At 35.3% G+C, this 21,824-nt stretch overlaps 1 protein-coding gene across 5 annotated transcripts in view; it reads right to left on the bottom strand.

Annotated features, from left to right (window-relative positions):
• The window catches only part of PDS5A (PDS5 cohesin associated factor A), a 79,089-nt gene that overhangs the window by 32,999 nt on the left and 24,266 nt on the right, over positions 1-21,824 (bottom strand). For 4 of the 5 annotated variants that reach the window (XM_080590776.1, XM_080590779.1, XM_080590778.1 and 1 more), the window contains exons 3-11: positions 14,718-14,921; positions 14,289-14,375; positions 13,423-13,520; positions 12,785-12,911; positions 8,912-8,992; positions 6,652-6,792; positions 5,473-5,588; positions 4,569-4,663; positions 3,544-3,689 (exon numbers count right to left, since the gene is read on the bottom strand). In XM_080590776.1, the coding sequence (XP_080446902.1) occupies positions 3,544-3,689; positions 4,569-4,663; positions 5,473-5,588; positions 6,652-6,792; positions 8,912-8,992; positions 12,785-12,911; positions 13,423-13,520; positions 14,289-14,375; positions 14,718-14,921 (1,095 nt within the window). Of the gene's footprint in view, positions 1-3,543; positions 3,690-4,568; positions 4,664-5,472; positions 5,589-6,651; positions 6,793-8,911; positions 8,993-12,784; positions 12,912-13,422; positions 13,521-14,288; positions 14,376-14,717; positions 14,922-15,600; positions 18,345-21,824 lie in introns of those variants that run through there. The other variant, XM_080590780.1, reaches the window with a different exon arrangement.

Raw genomic sequence — 21,824 nt, 5'->3', positions numbered from 1 at the left:
AGTGAGATATCACACATTTAATTTCTTAGTATCTCTACTGAGTGATTTCCTTTTCTAGAAAGGCAAAGAAAAGAAAAATCCTGAAGATGATATGGCTTTATGTCAGCACAACAGCCTGCTTAGCATGAGATGATCAAGTTTTATCAACAGATGATGGAGAAAAAAAACCTGCCTTTTTGTATGTACTTCTTAAATATTAAAAAAACACAACAGGTCAAGATTGCATTGACTTTGACAGTATAGCGCATGAGATGTTTTTATGAAAATGAAAAATTTTAGATATCAACAGAGGTTATTGTTCAACTTCTCTGCAGGAATTTGTTTATGCTTGTTGCACATCTATAGCACATTTTAAAGTGTAATCAAGGCGTGAAAGAGAAACGCTTTCAGATAAGTTTTCTTATTCTGCATTCAGGTATAACCATCCAATGCAATACTATCACTTCATTAGATCTTCTATGTAAGACAGCAAGGATGGCAAAACTGTTGTCAGGACACAAAGGAGAAGGATTACAAGAAATGATTCTATAAAATTTAAGCCTAAAATGAAAGCAGAGTACTTAACGAGGGATTATAAGAAGGGAAGTTTGGATTGTCAATAGATTCCTGATCCCTGAAACTGCTGCAGAGAGCAGAGGTCAGAGAAGGCAGCTTTGGACAGAACACGAGGCACTGGACAGGCTGCTTAGAAAATGCTTTGAAACATCATGGAAGCAGTCACCCAACAGGAAACACAGGAAAAAAGAATAAGGTGCTACTGAAAGTTGAAGCAACAAACAGTAGGGTAAAAGATGAAGGCAAATAAAAAAAGGGGAAAATAACGATCACTTTCAAAGGGAGCAACTAACAGAAGTACTACCCTGATTTAATTAACAAAAGAATTTTGACCATCTTAGCTTCCTTGGTTAACTAGCACAACTAAACTCCTTCACTGAAGACTGCAGGGCTGAGTTATAGAACTGTTAAAGTTCAAGATAACTCCTTAACAGTTGGAATCTATGTCTTCAAGAGAGTTAAGAATAAAAAAATCTCAAATATTCCTCCTTCAGCTGAGAAAAGCCGCAGTGTTTGTTAGTACATACGGCAAACAAGGAGTCAAAACTAATTCATGCAGAAAGTCTTAAAGAGAACTAGAATAATGGGATAATTCCCATGAATAATTCCTATGGCTTCTCATTCCACAGCTTCTCCAAGCTGATGATGTGAAAGTCTGTTCCCATTAATGGACTAAGTCTCTAGACCACAAAGACTGTTTGGGGAAATGGGAACGTAAGTCAGCTTTCAGAAACTCTCCTCTAATTTCTTAGATTCTCAAGGTTATTCCAGCATAAAGGGAAATTTTTATTTTATTTACTTATTTGTTTTTAAAGTCTCCTGAAACTAACTATTCTAAAAAGTGAAGACACTAGGAAGACATTAGAGATGGTGCTCTAATGGAAAAGGGAAAATTCATCAGGACAATTCTTACCAAAGACTGGATTCCAGTTTTTTTTGAAAGTGTCTGTTTCCAGAGATGCTTTTTCAACTGGACCAGTAAAACCTGTGTGGGTTGTTGTTTTGTTTTTGTCATTTTATTTTATTTTTATAGCTGTAATCATTGCACAAAATGCCCTTACAGATCGAGTTACCTAAGGACATTTTATAAAAAATGAAGTACTGCCTTTTAGCCAAAAACTTTTACTCTTAAAAAAAAAAAAAGCTATTAGGCTACCTCTATTAATAGTGTGACAATTAGAATATAGTCAGGAGAAAAAACATGTTGCATACATGGTATAACGGTTAGTATGCTTTAATTTTAAATTGTTCTAAATTTCACTTTGGTTTACAAAGGCAACACTGAAAGGAGATTAGTGTGTTTAAATAATCAGCATTTTACTTCAGCCTGTTTGATGAGTGTTGTTCTTACTACAGTATCTGTAATCATTTGACAGATAACTGAAAGCCCCCCAAAATGAGATGAAGTCAAATTTATGAATCATTACATATGAGTTTGCAGTGGATTTGTCAAACAGTGACCCAAATAAAAGAGGTAAATGCAGTCAGCAGAGGATCAAGTTCTTAAAAGCAAAGGAATAATTAAAATAGGTATAAAGCATTATGTCTGGAACTGAAAAAAAATCCCGTGGAAAAAAGTATGAAGACTGTTGCAAGGATGTATCAATGCCCCTCTCCCAAACTGAAGGAAATAAATCTTAAAAAGAATAATATGCAGAAAGTTTACAAGTGCTTGATATTCACTGTATAACACATTTCTATTTACAAAGAAATACTATACTGTTACGGTCTACTTCAAATCGCTCAGCATCTGTTGTAGTTATTTCTAGTTAATCCTCAACTTTTATTTTTCCTCAGGATGTAGTTTCACTAAAGCTCTCACCCGAGATTTTTATGAAAGAAACACCACCTACAGTTGAAGTTATTCTTCACTGATTAATGCCTGAAAAGGCACCCAAACTGTTGATATGCAGTATCATCAAACCCAGGACTGGTGTGAAATCACCACAACAAACATATCAGTAACATTAAAAAATACCACACTGGGTTTAAGGCTATGCAAATCGAAAATTCCTAGCTCTGTAGAAAGAAGTATTACAATTGTACAACTGACTGCCTGTCACAAAGTGAAGGATGGTAAAGGAAAAGAGAGATGCTATGTAGGAGACACTAACAATCATCCCAATCTGAATAGGTCAAAGTCCTGGCAGGTAGTGGTGGCTGGACTAAGAATTCTTAGATCTCATAAGTTACTTTTTGGGGGGGATATTTTTTTTGATGGCTGAAGAAGAAGGAAGTGATTTCTCTTAATCACTCCTGAGAAGTGACTAATGTTAAGCGGCAGGTACAACTAATTGAAGATTCGCTTTATAGTAATGAACATAATATATTCAAAATCAGAATTTCTGTTTGTGCAAAGACAACAAATCCCTTTTCTCCAAACCCATTACAGTAACATTTTCATCTAAAAAGGCAAACATAAAAAAGAGAAAAATATTTAAAAAGAAATAAAGGGACTATCTAGAATGATGTGGTTTATAGAAAGGACGCTGCCTACCAAAAAGGAACAGTTACATACATTAAACTTGAAGTAATTGGTGCAGATGCTGTGGACACCTATCAAGTACAAACAGTTTCAAGAAAGAACTTGATAAATTCATAGAAGAAAGTTCCCTTGAAAGCTATGATGAACATGATCAAGGAGATTTAAGAAATTGACAAATTGCTCTAAGCCAAAAACTGATATATAAGACAATATAAGGCTATAGGGACCTTTGGCCTAAACCTACATGGCTACTCTAATGCTCTTACAGGATGACCGTATTCCTCAAAAACGATGACTGTACTTGCTTGCCTACACTTGATTAGTGTCTCCACAATATGCTCTCTTCATTAGGATGCTCTGGTAAGAAAATTTTCCCCACAGCTTTCTAGTTAACAGTTAACTATAAGATCTTCTATTTCTGAGGCTTTGGTAAAAGTTAAAACAAAAAAAAAACAAATGATATTAAAGGCAGACATTCCTGGAAATAAAATATTAACACTTACCCGTTTATCTAGTGTTCTTTCCCTTACAAAGCCAAGCAGCTGGTCATTAACTAAAGAAAGATCTCTCTTGCCCGCAGTAATAATGGTAACAATAACATCATGTCGAATAGCTTCCTCTGGGTCATGGGATCTAACTTTCAAATATTCTGTTATGAAAATAAACAATGAAAAGTTTGGCTTTTTTATTTAGATATTATGTATTCTGATTTATTAATATTCATAATTACAAGTTAAATTTGCATATTCTGTCACATATCACAATTTTAGTATCTATTAAACATGGAACTGCCTTTAAGAACACCTATTCTACCATTTTCTATATTACATTAATATATATATACACACATTTAAATATCAAAAGATTATAAAAGTGAATAGCTTTTACAGTAACCTCATTTGCAACAAGCAATGATGTTAAATAAAACTGATTAGAATATATTGAAACTAAATAAAGTTGGGAAGGAGAAAAAAAGCAACTCATTCGCAAAGACATAACAAGGTAAATAATTTAAAAATATTAACAGTTGCTGAAGGTTAGCTCCCATCAAAAAATAACAGTATTTTCAGTTAGGCCTGAAATTCTGCTCATAGTTAGAATGATGGTGAACTAAAGGAAGAAACTTCATATTTTAGACCAGCACAATGGCTTCTTCTAAATTCAGTGTGTTCTCCAGTACTCTCTTCCACTTATTTTTGAAAATAATTCAGTACATTGTACAAATATTTTCTTTGATGTGCCAAAACTTTCATTAGAATCTGAAAATACTTTAAAACTCAAGCTGCAACGGGTAGCTTCTTAAAGACCCTTACAAAGCCCACACAAAGTCGCGCATTCCATGTGCAAGTGTGCTCTGTCTCATGCTCTTGTCTTCATTAAGAAGCAATTACACATTAGTTAGTTCTTCCATTCAGTATCATGCACTTGGTCTGATACATTTTGGAACTATACTGCTATGTGCAGAAAAAATTATGTTCTTCCCTGCTCGTATCTTAAATTATTCTAAACACCAGTATTAGCATCTCACCAGTGAGGTCTTTTGCTAAGTCTGGATGGTTCATTAAACAATGACTGGCGAATTTCACACTCTCTAATCTCACAGGGACATGGATATCATTGAACCTAGAGAGATAGGAGATGATGAATGTTAATTTTTAATTAGCCTTGCAAATCAAGATTATTCTTTATGTAGTAACATGTGTTGAAAGTACGTTTCATTAATTATTAGAACACTTTCAGATGGCAAAATAATACATTAGAAATATTTTGAATTTATTTCCATAATGTACCTCATACAAAAGTTTGTTACTATTTAAATTAGGACTACAATTAAAGAACAAATATGCTACATACAGGTGAAATGCTGACCCAAGGGTCATCATCCATTGACATAAATCTCCACATCTATCAGGTTGACCATCAATCATCACTATATATATATATATACACACAGATATACACACACACACGTGTATATATGAAATTATACAAAACATATATAGCCATATAACATGTACCATTTGAAAACATTCATTATTTTAATGTTGAATTTCTATGTTTACTTAAAAGGAAATATTACTTCGTTCAAAAGATAAATGCCGAATAAAAAAAAGGTACAGTTGCAGATATAGTTGAACAGAAAGTATGACAGCATTATGTGGAATTTCATATTGTGTAATTTCTGCTATGTATCTAATGTAGCTATCTATCTAATCTATATTCCTCTAACTGACAGCAACACAGCGGCATTCAGGTTTTTTATTCTAAAATGTAACTGTATGCAATTCTCTGCTTCAAAGGCTTAAAAAAACAACTAAACAAAAAAAAAACCACAACCACAAATAAAAATATTATAATAAAATAAAAATATTATTAGGAAAATTCATCACAAAAAGAATGTGAATTCAGAACTCTATCCCTATTTCTCTTACCGCCCAAGAAAGCACTGCCAAAGAGGACGATTTTGCGTGGCCAGATCAGAATCTTTAGAGCCAAAGAGTTTAGCCAGAAGTCGAACAACAGCCAAACGTTCTTCTCCATCATTGCTCTAAAAATCAAATAATGAAAAAGAAACTGTAATTTGTTACCTGTGATACCTTAATAATAATTTCTGGCTTCCTTTTCCTCCTGCTTTTATAAATTAGATTAAAAAGCCATTTTGAAATAATTTCTGATAATCTCCAGTCTCCCTAATTAATTAGATGAATATGATGAAAAACATACATACCTATTAATTTAATGTATTACAACCACTGATGGCTGTTCTTTGAAAATTCCTTTCAGGAACAAAAAAAACTATACACAGTAGTTTGAATAATGTATATCTCCAGCAATTTCAACAGTAAATAATCTTATTTTTGCTTTAAAACATACTTAAAGACTTCTGTGCATGTGGAAAAAACACCAATTAAGATTTTCTAAATAGATGGGCACTAATAAAAGATATTAAATTGATAGGATGTAATTAAATTGTTTTTTTTATTATTTCTATTTATTATTTTTTTTTATTGTCACCATACCCTATATGTACAAACACAAACACACTTCTTCACAATTCTTTCTCTCTCCACTTACAATCTTATGAGTCATATAGATATTTAATTAAAACAGCAACAAAAAACCACAACCAGGATAAATGAACCATTTCAAAAGATTCAAAAGCAGTCACCTGACTTACTAGCTGATTACAAATCCAACAAAATATTTGGAAATAATTCCTCTATTATTAAAACATTCTTTTGTGAAATAAATTCTGTAAATCGATATCGAAGCTGACACTTGCATTCCATGAGTAAAGCCAACCACAGCCCAATTACTTTATAAATTCCAAGTGAAATCCAAAGTATATACAAATTTTACATTACAATCCATTACATATGGATTTATGATTGCAATGATTATATATTTTGTGCGTACGTAACATCCATTTGCAAGCACAGAAAGTATGCAATTGTGTACAATGCTTCAGTATTAATAATAAATGTAATACTAAACAAACTGATAAATATAAAATTTCTTTCACTCTAGTAGAACACATTAAATCTACAGCACCTCTCTCTTTAATATTCATGTAAAATGTATTACTTGTCTCAAGCTACACTGTAACCTACCTTCAGTTTGAATTCAAGTTGTGGCATGACTGACAGCAGTAAGTGAGGATCTATGGCAAAAAGCTCTTGTATCAAGTCAAACACATGTTCTGATAAGTCACTTACTGAAGACTTTCCCAGTACCAGAACCTGGTTAAAAAACTAGAATGCAAGTGTTATTGTTTATAAGATTTGCCTTCATTAATGCAAATATTATTTTTACAAATTATTTTAACCTAAGATATCATTTATACTTCAGTTCTATTGGAAAGTACTCAATACACATTTTTGATTCCATCAAAGCATTTCAACCCTTACAGTTTTGGTTCAAGCAAATTAAAGACAAACATCCTCCAAAATTCAGTTCTACTACTTCTATCATATCAATTAATCCACAGAATCACAGAACGGTTTGGGTTAGAAGGGACCTTAAAGGCCAGCTAGTCTAACCCCCTGCCACGGGCAGGGACACCTCCCACCAGACCAGGTTGCCCAAAGCCCCATCCAGCCTGGCCTTGAACACCTCCAGGGATGGGGCATCCACAGCTTCTCTGGGCAACCTGTGCCAGGGCCTCACCACCCTCACAGTGAAGAATTTCTTCTGAATAGCTAATCTAAACCTACCCTCTTTCAGTTTAAAGACATTACCCCTTGCCCTATCACTACACTCCCTGACAAGGAGTCTCTCTCCAGCTTTCTTGTAGCCCCCCTTAAGGGGCTGGAATGCTGCTATAAATTCAGCCTGGAGAAGGCTCCAGGGACCAACCCCAGCTCTCTCAGCCTCTCTTCACAGGAGAGGTGCTCCAGCCCTCTGATCATCTTCATGGCCCTCCTCTGCACCTGCTCCAACAGGTCCATGTCCCTCCTGTGCTGGGGGCCCCAGAGCAGATGCAGCACTCCAGGAGGGGTGTTAGGAGAGCAGAACGGAGAGGGAAAATTGCCTCCCTCAACCTGCTTCTTTTGATGCAGCCTGAGATATGGTCAACTTCCTGGGATGGAAGTATGTCCTGCCAGCTTATGTCCAAACTTGATAATTTGATAATATGATAAAATTTTATAGTAACTTCATGATAATATAACAACTTGATAATTTAAAATATTACTATACCCCCAGCCAAATTAAATGATAATAAAATAATTAATTTCAAATTGAAGTCCATTATAAGTTGAGAAATAAAGTGTATCTTAGTTTTGATTTTCTTGTAATATAAGAGCAATCCAAATCGAATATCATGATGTATTGAAAATATAATGTTTCCCTACTTTTAGTCCATTTTAAAGAATGACACATGACTGTGATAGGTCTTGTAATATTTGAAGGTCATGTATCAAGTTTCTTGGCATTCTAAGAGGAAAAAAAAGTAGCCTAACATATGAATGATTTCTCATGGATTTGTTAATATGTTTGATATGCTTCCTACTAGGTACTACGGATGATAATATTTGAGTAATGCAAATGCTACAAAGCTATTACACACTTGAGCAAGAACATAATAATATTAAATCAACTCAAAGGTCACTGTCTACTATGCTGTTTTCAGCTATAACTAATTACAAAAGCTTAAGGAAACACGGGAATTGGAAAGTGGTACTTGTTAGCAAGACTCCCTGAGCTTTTAAATACTTACTGATTAATCTTTCATGAATTTGCCTAATTCCCTTTTTAATCTACTCTGACTTTAAAGAACACCATTGGCTTCAGCACCAAAGAAAGACAACAGAATGGAACAAGCTACATCTCCCACAAGACTGTAGTAGCTGTTTTAATTGTTAGAACAAATTATTGATATTCATCAAAAGGAAACACAGTAGGAAATATTAAAAAAAACTCAAGTCTTAGTCTTTCTGACTAGAACAAGTTTAGGACAGACAAAATCTATTAAGGAGCTGCTAGTCGAAGTGCTTCATCCTGCAGTTAGGCATAAAATAAGGATGCCTGGTTGCTGGACATACAAAGCACTAACGATTCCTTTTGTTGCAACAGAATTTTTTGGTGCTCAGTAACGCTGAAAGACAGGTCACCTATTTTTACAGCCTAGATTTATATGCTTAAAACTGGAATGGATAAAAATTTATTTCCTTCTCATTAATTTGAAACACCTCACTTTTTTTATACAAACAAACTAATAATATCCTATCTGGAAAAAATGTATTCTTTTAGCTCCATTACCAAATGTGAATTTTATAAGCAATACTGTAAATAAACAAACCTTCAATTAATCAGAACATTAACAAGAATACTCGTTAGTCATAGTAAATGTGAATGAACTAATTGACATACATTGGCAATACACGGTTCAATGGTCTGGACGGTCCTCTTCAACAGGACTTTTGCAAGATCAAATGCTTGTTTATTAAGGTTCTGAAAAAAAGGGGGGAAAAATATAAAATTTTAAAGACAGACAAGCTAATTCAGTTGACTTCACTTTTCTATCACAACCTTAAAAACCCATGATTTTAGTTAGGTATGTTTTGACACCAATTTATTTATTTTCAAAGCAAACAAAATTCAGTTATATTAACTACAAAACCACAGACTTAGTAAAATCTTTAAGTAGTTTTTTTGCATACTTAAAGGAAATCTAAACCAGAAACATCACTTCCTGCACATTCTTCTAGGACTTTATCACTCCAGTTGTTACCTTTAGTACTGTACTAGTATCTAAAATCTGTTCTTACTTGTAATGATATTAAAAATTTTGAAGAAACATTGCCACACCTCCACACTTTAATAATTACCATGCACTACATTTGTCACGCTGAAGAAAGATGAATTACCTAGTTGAACTTACTTTCTAAACTCCCCCAAATGTACACCCTGTGACAGAGTTCACCCTTGTCTAGACGGTAAAATTTTGCATTGAGTTCTGTGGACTGTGCTGCATGCTCTAAGATCACCCACGGAGAGCACCTAAACTTGGGCAGAGCTATCTGCAACCTTTTTAAGTAAACATTTGATTGCAACATAACAAATCTGAACATTGTTTTTCAGTAATCTCAAGCAAGATAAGAAATGTAAGAGCACATATGGAAACTGTGACTGCCCAAAAAATCAGCACAAAATACAATATGCAATATATCATCTCATCTAGGGATTAATACAGCTTGGAGAGGAGAGGGACAAAGGAGGGAGGGAGAGAGAGAGGGAAGGAGAGGAGGAGGGAGGGAGAAGGGTGGATTCACTGATTGCCCTGAAGATTACAGACTACTGCAGACAAAATACAGATAAAGTCTAAGGATGACCAATTCTTGGAAGATGGTATTTGGCAAGCCTACACTGAGAATGATTCCTCCTTGTTCTTTTAGCTGACAGGATAACAAAAATAATAATAATAAAAAAAACAGCTCTCCTCCACTGGCAGTAAAGAGAAAAAAATGGCCACAGGCTCAAACAAATACCTCTTTAGTCACAGTGGCACTAAATTGATGACATATTATATAAACCAGACAAATATGTATAAAACTGTTCTCAAATTCTGACTATTATACAGCCTAAAACAAAACAGTTTCTCTCCAAACCAGACAGACCATCATAAAAATCACGTTGGTAGGTATGTTTGTATTAAAGGACTGCCAACTTCATATATAAAATATATTTTATTTGGATCTTCAATATAGGCTCAAAGATTTATTTTTGAACATTTTTGGACACCTCCCACCCCAATAGGTTCACCAGAGCTAAAAAAGTCTAAGTGAGCAAGTATATATTGACAAAATAAACAAATATTAGTACACAATACAAATAACCATTCTGTTAGGCATAGAATAAAACCTTGAAGCTCTGGATTGGCCAGGATGCAGAGAAAACCACTGATTTGAAGTACATAAAATATATATTTTTAAAGCAATAACCTTAACAAGAGCAGCATGAAGAAAAATATTCACTAAATAGACTGAAAGCTCTGGTTTTGAAGTTCAGAAAAAGACCTACAGCTTGATGCCATGGATCTTCTGAGCAAGGCGTGACATACCATACCGCTATTGAAATTCTGCATTTACTAGAGGGGAGAGCCACGTTAGTGCACACAGAGAAGAACAATGCATATTAAAACCACTTTACTGATGTTGGAAATATAAATGAGTATCATTTAGATACTGAGGTGGACTGTACTTCATGTTTAGGTATTGTTATATCTATCTTTTTTTATTGCAGTATTGTCTTACACAATGCAGGAGAAATTATTAAAAAAATGGAACAGACCTCACCCAAAGTACATATTTCAACTTTGTTATAAGGATGAATTTCCATCGACTGCAATAGTCCAGCCACACTGATATCTTTATTATGTCACAGTAGAGAATGACAACTCTTCAATTTCTTTGCATGGACGTAAAAATATTGTTATTATATGTTCCTTACCAGAAAATAAACTATGCTTTTCACGGTATGGTGATTCTGATTTACATTAACTAAGGACAAACAATTAATAGAACCACACAATTTCCTAGGAGATCTGTGCATGAAAGGAGAACTTAATTACTGCGGTCAAACTCTGCTAGGCAGAGAAAACAACAAAACTTCCTGATTTTTATTTATTGATTTTTTTTTAAAGTACCACATAAAGCAGTAATTTAAATTCTGTTGTTACAGAAAACAAAAAAGTTAAAACAGATCAAAATATTGAGCAAAGGGTGATACTGAACTCTGACTACAGCATATTACTTGTTCAGTCATGATAGCCAAGAACCAGTGAGGACTGGAGACCAGTGATATAAAAGATATTAAATACAGAGTACGCCCCAATATTTACTTAAATTTTACCTTCCTCTTAAAAGGCGTGAGAATTTTCTTCATTAAGCAAAATTATACTATTAAACTAACAATATTACTGATTAAGGATTGTGTTCATTTTTGCTTTGCCTACACCAAGAAGTCACAACACACTGTTCAACTGAACAAAGTTTACCAGGTCTTTGCATCCTCAGAGCAAGTCCACCATTGTTAACAGCATCACCCAGCACCTGCCATACACACCTACACTCCACTATTTCCACTCTTGATCTCTACTGCCTATAATTGATTAGAAACAACTTTGTCTATTTTCAAGAAGACTCTTCTTCTATAGTTATGAACAAGAGGCCTCTCTTTCCATTAACAGTTCTAATAAGACATCATCTCATTACTGTCAATAAAAATGAATTGATAAAATGACACTGCCAGCTCATGGTCACGACAGACTGAATGCAAACTGCCCTCAGACAACGGCTATTTTTATATATCAGCTGTTGGGGTTGCACAGGTTAATGACAATCACCACTGCTTAGTCACTCTTGTGCTATGAGTTTCATGAATACATGAATTCTGTCTCCTTTTTTTATGTAACTGAAGAATAAATCTCTGCTTGTATGCACTAATTTAACTTTAATTATGTAGTCATGGATGGAATTGTCTTAATTGTGTCATTATTTTAAATTAATAAATGAACAAGCAAAAACACATACTCAGCAATGAGAGTACAGTTCATTTACTGTAGCTCATAATTGAAACTTACTGTTCTCCATACAGTTTTTAGCAAGAAGCAGGAGCAAGTGACAACAGTCACTTATAGTTTAGTTAGAGGGATGCTGAACTCTACAAAATGTAGAAAGATTATGGAACTTAAAAGTATATGGAACACTAAAAGCAGCCAACCAAACTACAACACTGCTACATAGCTTCAGGTAAGAATAGGACTTATTAAGACAAAAGTTGAAGGAGAAGAGGACAGGGAAAAAAATAACAGGGAGGTAGAAGGGAGTTTGACTGACAAGCTGAGGCAAGCAGCAAGTCTCCGCAAAAGTCTTTGGGAAATAATTTTGGTTTTGTTTTGTTTATTTGGTTTTGTTTTTAATGAACAAAATACTCCACACCTTTTCAATTTAAAAAACGCTTTCTTATTAGAATATTAAATTTGCTTGAAGACACTTTGTTTCTGTTTAAGTACATAGTTCTTGACATTGCAAGTAGAAAAAAATCTCTTGATATTGTGTAATCCAGACACAGCTAAAGAACAGCACCAAATAAATCCCAAAGAATTTTCAATCCACTGTTACAAGGCTGGAAAAATTGCAGCAGCGATCAGTTCCCTGAAGTGTGTGGAGAAATAAGCAAGCTAAAAGCTATTAAAATTATTGTTATAATGGTATATTACTATCATAATTTTACTTTGCAGACCTTGTGTGCAGGAATGAGGTTAATCAAAATGGAGTCCAGCAGCTCCTGAGTTACTCCATCGCCTTCCATGATGATAGAACTCATCAAATCCAGCATATGCATTTGTACCTTCTGGTTGTGGCTATTACTAAGAAGATAAAAGACTATTATCAGCACTGCGTTTTCAGACACTGACAACTACTAACAGTGTTTTTAAGAAACGATGGATTAATATCTAATAATCTTAAGCTTGCACTCACTTGTATTTTCCAGATCAAAAAACTCAAAACTATTTTGTCTTTCCTCTTTTCTTGAAGGTTTCAAAAATCTACAACACCCTAGCATAGCTTTAAGAAGGGAAACAAAACAAACAAGCAGCAAACATCCAACCACAGAAATAAAAACGTACATAAGTCGGAATGAAGTATACCACTGTAACATACATATTTTTAGCAGTTAGTAATGTCTGCTTTCAGGAACACACCTCTCTATACTGTCAATAATTTGTACTCAGTTGCTTTCCCTTTATCTCCTTGCTTGGAGGAACGAGGACTTGTTCTATTCAGATCTATTCACTTGCAGGCTATGTAAGGATTCAGTCTATGCCCGAAACTGATGATATTTTGACAGTTTAATATAATTGAAGTGATTCAACTTACTTGATAACTGAAAAAAGAGTCCTAAAAAGCTGAATAAAAATTTCATTGCAATCTTCCAACTCAAAGCAGATGTTGTAAGATTTAACCCAAGCTAAATTCTAAAACAAAAATAGGATATTCAGGATATTACAACTTTGCAAATCACATAAATACAATTATGTTAGTTTTTTTTTTTCTATTCAGAGAAGAATATCATATTATAAATTGTAAACCCTTCACATATATGTAGAGCTTAACACACAGGGGCTTTCCAATATACATCCAGAAGAAAACTAAATAACCTCGTGTCTTAGGTATAAAAGCAGAGTGACAGAAAATGTTAATATAACAAGGCCATATCTCTAGACTTTTTTTTGGATTCATGTTATGAAACAATGCTGTTTTAAAAAATTAGAAAGTATCTTGTTTGTAAACATTTTACTAAAAGCAAGCTGATAAAACCCCCATGCTTCTTGTTAAGAGTAGGTTTTTCTGATGTTTTTAAACCAAAATCTCACTGTCCTTCTCCCATCATCAATATAAGGATGTCTGCATTTTAATCAGCATTTGAATTTCTCCCTTGACAATAATACCTTAAAGGTGCACAGTATGAGAAACTGAAGGTCTAAAATTGTAAGACAAAGGCTAAACATTAATAAATACCAATCATTTTAACACATCCTCAACTATAGGCTGCATGATCTTATTAAATGCAAAAGAAATTGTAACTGCTAAAGGAAGCAATTCATTGAACATTAAATTGTCTGGTATAATTGACAGCATACACATCTGTAAAGCTGACATATCTGGACAACAGCTGATTACATTCGTAGGCTCACAGAGCAAATAGCATCTACTGAAAGTTACAGTTAATATAATGATGTTACCTCTAACAAGTAAAAGTATCTGTTAAACTGGGGGCTCTTTGTGTCCTCCAAGCCTTTTAATTGTCTTGTAATAAACAAGAATATGTCCTGTCAAAAAACAAGGAAGTGTTTACAAGCTTGATTCTGCACAGAATAAAAATACAACCCTTTACTACTGACATCTACCCACTTTTACAAGCTTGTGATATTAAAAACATTAAATTGTCAGTTTTAGGCAACGACAGAAATCTATCACCAACACAGATACTGTTTATTTAGTAGCTCTTTACACATTTCTGGCCCTGAGAGTACTCCACTGACTCAAAGGACTAAGGCAACATCTCTGATAAACTCAGTATTAATTAAATGTGAGTAAACAATATTTATTTATTTTTAATACAACAAGAGAACAAGGAAGGAATAAATCCTTTATTTCATAAAGTATTTTACCTTAAGTTTGTCATGGGAAGTATATGGAGCTTCAGGAGCATAGATACGAAAGATATCAGCCAAGCAACATGCTACAAGGAGGCGCACGTCTTTATTGGGATTCCTGAGGAAGAATTCAGATGCAAGGTGCAAGGCTAATGGGAGATACTGCTGTTTCTCATCTTCTGAGTCCTGGTCCATATCCATGAAGGTTTTTACCACCATCTGGAAAATACAGCAAAAAACTCATTCAAGTGCTTTTGGCATTTTATTCCAAATACTAAATGATACTTTCTAACAGATGAAACACTATTGATACATTTTAGACTACCTAGTTACAGTAATACATTTTTTTTTTGTTTGGACAAGCATCATAAAGAGAGAAGCATTAATCTGATACTTAAAGGCTTATTGAACATGAACGTGATATTTTCAATTAAGGCGCTGGAAAATGCTTTGCAGCTGTGCTCATTCTGCCAATCCTAACCTGAGGTGCAGCACAGGAACTGCTTGCTACACACTGATGCGGTTGGAGACAGCAGCACCTCTGCACCACAGCAGTCCTAAACCACTTGAGCATGAGGACTTGTCTAGTGCAGGCAGTATGAGGAACTGCAAGCCATCACAGCCAGCTGGCCTGAAATACAGGCCACAGTACAGGGCAGCTGCTTCATCAGCCATACCAAGACTTAAGAGGATCCTACAAGCAAGCAGTCTTATACTGGCTATGAGCTCATACACACAACCCTTTCATCTTTATTAAATGAACTGGGTACCAGACAAGAATCTCATCCCTCATGTAACACACTTCTAGCACTGTGGATCTACTCTTTCTGCATACTCAAAACTACATCCATATCCCTACCTATATAATGCAACAATCAACTGTACCTTGTTTCCTTACCTCTAGCACAGCTAAGAACTACTAGTTCCTGGAAAATGTCACCAGAATTGTTTATTTAAAATATGTTTCATTTCACTGGGGTCGTACAATCTCAACATAATCTGTTGGCAAAACTGAAAGTGAGAATTAGTTTGAAGAAATAAAGAGCTGTAGGCTTAACTTTTGGAATAGGGGTCATTAAATGCCAAAGGATGGCGTCTAGGATACCAGAGTAGAACTGGAAGACGTGCCACAGGTTCTTAGCATGACCTCAGTCACATTGGTCTCTGCGTCCCATGTCCCCCTGTACAAGTAACCCTATAGATAAAATGGTGAAGGAGAGCCATATTGCATCCTGATAGGGTTTTGTATACCCTTTACACACACAGCACACAAACGAAAGAGAAATAAAGAGCACACATACTATAGGAGAAAAAACAGAGTAAGTCAACAGGTCAACTTTTGCCGCTAGAATACAAACAGTAACACACAAGAGGAGATAGACTATTAGAAAACCAGTAAACACCTCTTTCGTTACTGCAATCATTTTATTTCTATGTCACTTAAATGATAATAAGATTGTTCCTCCTTTATCAAACATGACACATGAAAATGTTGTCTTTCAGCTTTATTCCCTCCCTGAGTTTTGGAAATCAGTTTTAAACACAGTAGATCTTACTAAAATGTTTGACTGCAATATTTCCTGCATTGTTACTTAATTACGTAAAACTCTCCGATTTCTATAAATGTGTAAGTTCATTCCCTCATGAAGCAACATATAGCAACACCAAAAATCAAGGGGGGTGACAAACAAAAACCCACCAGAATGAAGAAGAACTCAAAAGCCACTGCCCACAAAATTCCAAATTCTACCTGCATTGGCCTGTTTCCCTCAAAACATCCTTAAGCTATACTTGGAAGCATTACTTGAAAGGATAAAAACAGAACTACAAAACTATTTCACCTCCTTCTGCTGACAGCACAGGTGTCCCTGTTTCAGTGTCACACGCTGCCTGTCTTTTCTAGTTATTAAAAAAAAAAAAAAAAAAGAAAAAAGGATAACAGACTTCAAAATCTACCAGATTCGTTCAATAAGGAAGGTAAAAACCACCTCTTTGTCTGCTGGTGGCAGGACAAGAAATAATGGCCTTGACTTGCAACATGGGAAGAGCCTGAATTGCACACAGGAGAACTGCAACCGTAGCTATTGTTAAGCATTGATTCAGATAACCGTATTACTGAAGGCTTTAAGAACAGGGTAAAAAGGACTAAAAGATCTGTGGATTTGGAGGCTGGTAATAAACTGTATCTGTACCATGTAAACTTGTCGCACTAGGATTCCTTCCAGTCGATAAATTTACGGATAACCTATATAAAGAATCTTTTGATCTCTCCCGTAAGCCCCATCTCCTCTCTCCAGGTAGGTATCATAAGCTTCACAAGCAGAACACCCTTGTAGATTCAGAGCCCTCTGAGGTTCTCATATTCATATAACAACATGCCAAAGTCTTGCCTAAATACCTCCTCTGATATGTCAAAAAAAGACAACGTAAGACAGCAAGGTGCTGTTAAACTCAAACAACTTTCTCATTTGGTACCAAGGATATTCTGGGATTAAAATAATCAAACTCATCTTCAGCACTGCGTTACCTGTTGGAAAACACAACAGCCTCATGGATTAATTACCCCATGGTTCTCTTGTATTCAGAAGGAACTGCCAGCAAATAGCCATAAACCTCATTCAAGTTTCCTGCAAAGCAATCCTTAATATTTCTTTTCTATTACAAAACAACGCTCAGGCAGTAATTGAGCCATGGGCAAGCTGCAGCTGTTATTTAATGTACTGATCTATGTTTTCTCCATTGTTTCTTTTTAGTCCCATACCTGCTTGTATTTGCGTGTTGTCTTTTGTTTTATTATAAAGTCTTTGGTGCGTGACGTTCTGCTGATAGCAGGCACAAAACCCAAATAGAATAATGTCTTGGTCTTTATGTAAGATCCTAGTTACCAAAGCAATACAAATAAAGAATAATATGTACGGGGTATATAAAATAAATAGTATAAAACAAATAATTGAAGTAATATATGAACTCATTAAAAAGGGCTATACAACAGTTAAAAGCAAATTCTTGCTAATATCAGGCATATAAGATTCTGGGAAAAGGTAATTAATATTTTTGAAGACTTGCATTTAAGTACACCCTATATATTTGTTGGATTCTGTCATCATAGTTCAACAAAGTAATTCAGTACGTTTCTTGAATGTATGCAATTAACTGTATCTATAATCCTACATCCTAGGAGAGTACTCTCTATAGCCACGCAACTGCTGGCATTGATTAAGGTACTACACAACAGAATGGCTTCCAAACCCCTGCTAATCTACCTACGGCATTAGCTGTTGAAATAGAAGGGAAAAAAAAAAAAAAAAAAAAAAAAACAGTCCATACATTAAGTACAATACACACTTGGCTCTTCACACTTGCTAGAAAGCCAAGAACGCACTCAAACCTTCACCAGTTACAAGGCTGGTACTCTTGTCCTCCAGCACAACTGAAAAGTTAATCAAGCAATAATCAAGAGGGCAACTTAAGTCTTCGGAAATATAAAATATGGCACATTTGATTAAATCACTTATTTGTAATAGAACTATGCACAGCATCCTGGAGCACAAAACACTTGCCTTTCTGTAGCCATCTGCTGTCTTGTTTTCTCTGGAGCTAAGACAGGAACTACCTTCCCTTCCTTCCCCAGGCTTACACCACTTTAATGCAAAGTCCTGCTCTGTGACTATGGGTCATGAATACTTCCATGACAGTGAGAAACAACATGACAACATATGGTAAGTTCCTTTCTGTGTTAAGGTCTGACCAAAAAATAATAATTTATTTTTATTTATATATATATATATATATATATCTCTCTCTCTTAAGGACTAAAAATTCCAAATAATTTAAAATCTTTATTATTTTTTTTAAACAAACTAGAAACCACTCACGTAAATAGTGATATACATAAATGCAAGAATGAAGGAATATGACAAAGCAAGTGCAAAAAATTTGAGCCTGTGATTAATATTTCATTGGACCACAGAGAAGAAGTACAACTGCAGACAGGAAAGATATGAATTGCTACTGCCAGACAGATTTTAGTACATTTATTTTTTTTCCAAGAATATACATGACCAGTTACAGAAATTCTTCTTTACTGAAGTTGTTCATATTGTAGGTTCTCTACGAAAGCATCCTAAGTGCCCTTGCTCTAATTGAAAAAAAAGCCCAAAGCAAACAAAAACGCTCTCCAATTTCTCTTTGTATGAAGGTTTATTTTTCAAGCCTAAAATGAGTTTCAATTTCCAGAATATTTGATTTAACTATTACACAAATACTTCCCTAGCAGAATGAAGTAGTTATTTCAGAGTTAAGTGTTCATTATTATCACACTAAGCCAGTTTTTATTCCAGGGGAAAAAAAATGATTAAACCACAACAGGAACTCACTACTTTTTCAAATCGCAGTAGTTGCCTAACTGAAGTCTTGCCATGCAGTAGAAGCAACCCTAGCTAGAGCAGCAATATTCATTTATATAGAAACCTAACAAACTTAATAGCTTGCACCACAGACGACTGTCCTCTGTGCAGAAAGCAGGAGATAAAACAGTATTATCTGAACATATTAATGTAATATCATCCATTCTTTTCTGAACAATTAAGCACCCAATTTCCATACTAACTGCTAGCAAAGGTAAACAAAATACAGCTATTCACATTTAAGATTAAATTCATTCTGTGCTGCTCTTAATTTAGTATGTCTCCATTAAGTAAGTTATCACACACTGGCACTTCAGTTACCTTGTAAAAATAAGTGTTAAAGCTATTCTAGAAACTTTCATTATTGCTATTTTTACCATGGTACCTTGAAATTCTCATTATCAGCCTGAGATTTCACCCTCCCAGGCTCTGCAAACATGGAAGTGAAACGCTCTGGTTGTAACACGTGAGACAGCACCGAAATGCAAACAGCTTCATTCAGCTAGCCAGAAGGTTAAATTAACACCAGTAAGTCACTCTTTACACGTTATGAACACATCGAAAATTGAAGAATTTCAAGCTTTCAGGGTGGTACTTATCCGATTACATAAAAGCATGTGCTGTGCAAGCCAGTCACTCTGGGCTACTCTTTACGCTGGCCGCAGAGAAATGAACAGATATCGCCTGAACTCAAGCATGGGTGTCTGATGACATCTACAGACCTCAGCTCTACTTCCCCTGAAAGTGCCTAATTCTCTCCAGCTATGAACGGAGTGCAGTGTGCCTAGATGATTAAAGTAAGGTGAGATGAACTCTACCTGAAGCTTCTTCTGAGGCTGTCAGCCTTTCACAGTTGTATTGATTCTCTACAACCAGCGGTTGCCAAATCTTCTTCACTATCTGCCTATACCTGATGCAGTTTACATGCGTGCTTTTGTCAAAATCAGCATGGTAGCTTGCCCTTAAGCATCCCAGCTGCTCTTGTGCAAGACCTGTGCCTCAGACAGGAACACCAAGTTTTGCTGTTCAGTCCCTGGTTGATGTTTGTTTACCACACAAATTGAGGTGCATGGCTTACTGGATCGGAAAGCTCAGCTACCACTGGAATATACTGATCATTCCAATCACATAGGGAAGAGAGGTGCATAAACACAGAGAAAAGACAGGGCAGTCAGTGCAGATTTAAAAAAAAATGACCTACAATGGTGCTTGCATAGAAGAAGCAGGCAGACCTAGGAAAGCTTTGCTGCAGTTGGCAGGGTAAACAGAACTCCAAGCTCAACACAGCCTTGGGAAGATGCACGCAGGTTGCATTTGTTCTACTGTTCTTACAACAGCTCGTTTGTAGCATTGCAAAGATGTAACATTTAACTACTCTTGGAGCTAAAAAAAGGCTGGAGAAAGATGGACAGTGTTTTAAAATTTCACCATGCAATCACCAAAGGAAGAAATTTAACCATTAAGAGATTTTGACAGGACTTACTGTTACAGGAATAATATTAGATGTGCACTGCAGTACTAACATTAAACACAGATATTTAGAAGTAAAACTTGTCAAATTGGTGTGAGCTTAGCTCCCTCTTGAACAGCATAACTGGCTCAGGGAAACAAACCGAGAAAGTTTCTGGAATCAAAGTCCACCAGAAAGCTGAAATTTTCCATTCTGTCAGTGTCTTTCTCTCCTTACATGGTTTTAGCAATGTTATGGATGGCCTTTGCCATTAGCTATTAACAGTCAGTGATGTTCTTTGACTAAGACCAATAGTAAAATCCAGAGGTGTGTATCTATGAAAAGTACTTCTCAAAAGATACAGAATTAGTGGTGCAGATTTGGGATGAGAAGTCTTGGTCTACCTCAGATACAGTTTTATATATCAGTTGGAACCACTGGGCAAATATGGAAGCATGGAAATTACTGTATGGATAGATACAAAACGTAAAGATCTCTAAACAAAGGGATTATGCAAATCAGGAGGAGCAGACGATTTTGGTTTCAAGAATTATAAATAACCCACAACGAAATCACATGCTTAGTAACTGTTTGTTTGCTTTTCTTTGAAATAAATCAAATGAGAAGGGTACCACACAGGCAGAAAATAGCAAATGTTTACCTAATAATCAAGAAAGGTGATTCAGCAACAAATCCAACAGGCTGACATCAACAGAATTTCAGGATACAGACCTAACTTGGAAAGGCTCAATAAACACAGAGGTTAAGAAAAACGCCGTAAACACATGAAAAGGGAGTTACAAGGTTACTTTGCTAACCTAATAACCAACTCTCTAGACAAGGCAGACCATGATGGGCAATTAGTCTGAGTGTCAAGAAGAGCATCACATTGAACCACATGGAAATTGAGTTGGAGGAGATGGAGTTTAGTCCAACAGTGTAATTTCTCCTTAGCCATTTTCAAAAGCGTTAACTTGAAAGGTCATACTGGACCTGAATGAACTTATTAGCAGAGAATGGCATTATAATTGACCCTATTTGCTATTTTCATAAACAACTGTGGCATAAGAAGTAGGAACGGAGCATAATGACAACCGACAGCTAGGGACTGGCAGTAGAGGACAGGATATTACATAAGAAGAACAGAATAACACAAATTAATCTACTAATAGTAAATAGTCATGTGTCTAGTGCTTAAAAGCAACAATTTTTTCCTATGAAGAGCTTATCAGCTGGCAACAACAGAAGAGAAAGATGAGCATTTAT

The sequence above is a fragment of the Anser brachyrhynchus genome (genome assembly GCF_964034855.1).
Source record: "Anser brachyrhynchus genome assembly, chromosome: 4".
NCBI classification, from domain to species: Eukaryota; Metazoa; Chordata; class Aves; order Anseriformes; family Anatidae; genus Anser; species Anser brachyrhynchus.
Note: the sequence above shows the minus strand (reverse complement) of the source record. Positions and strands in the feature narration are given on the sequence as shown.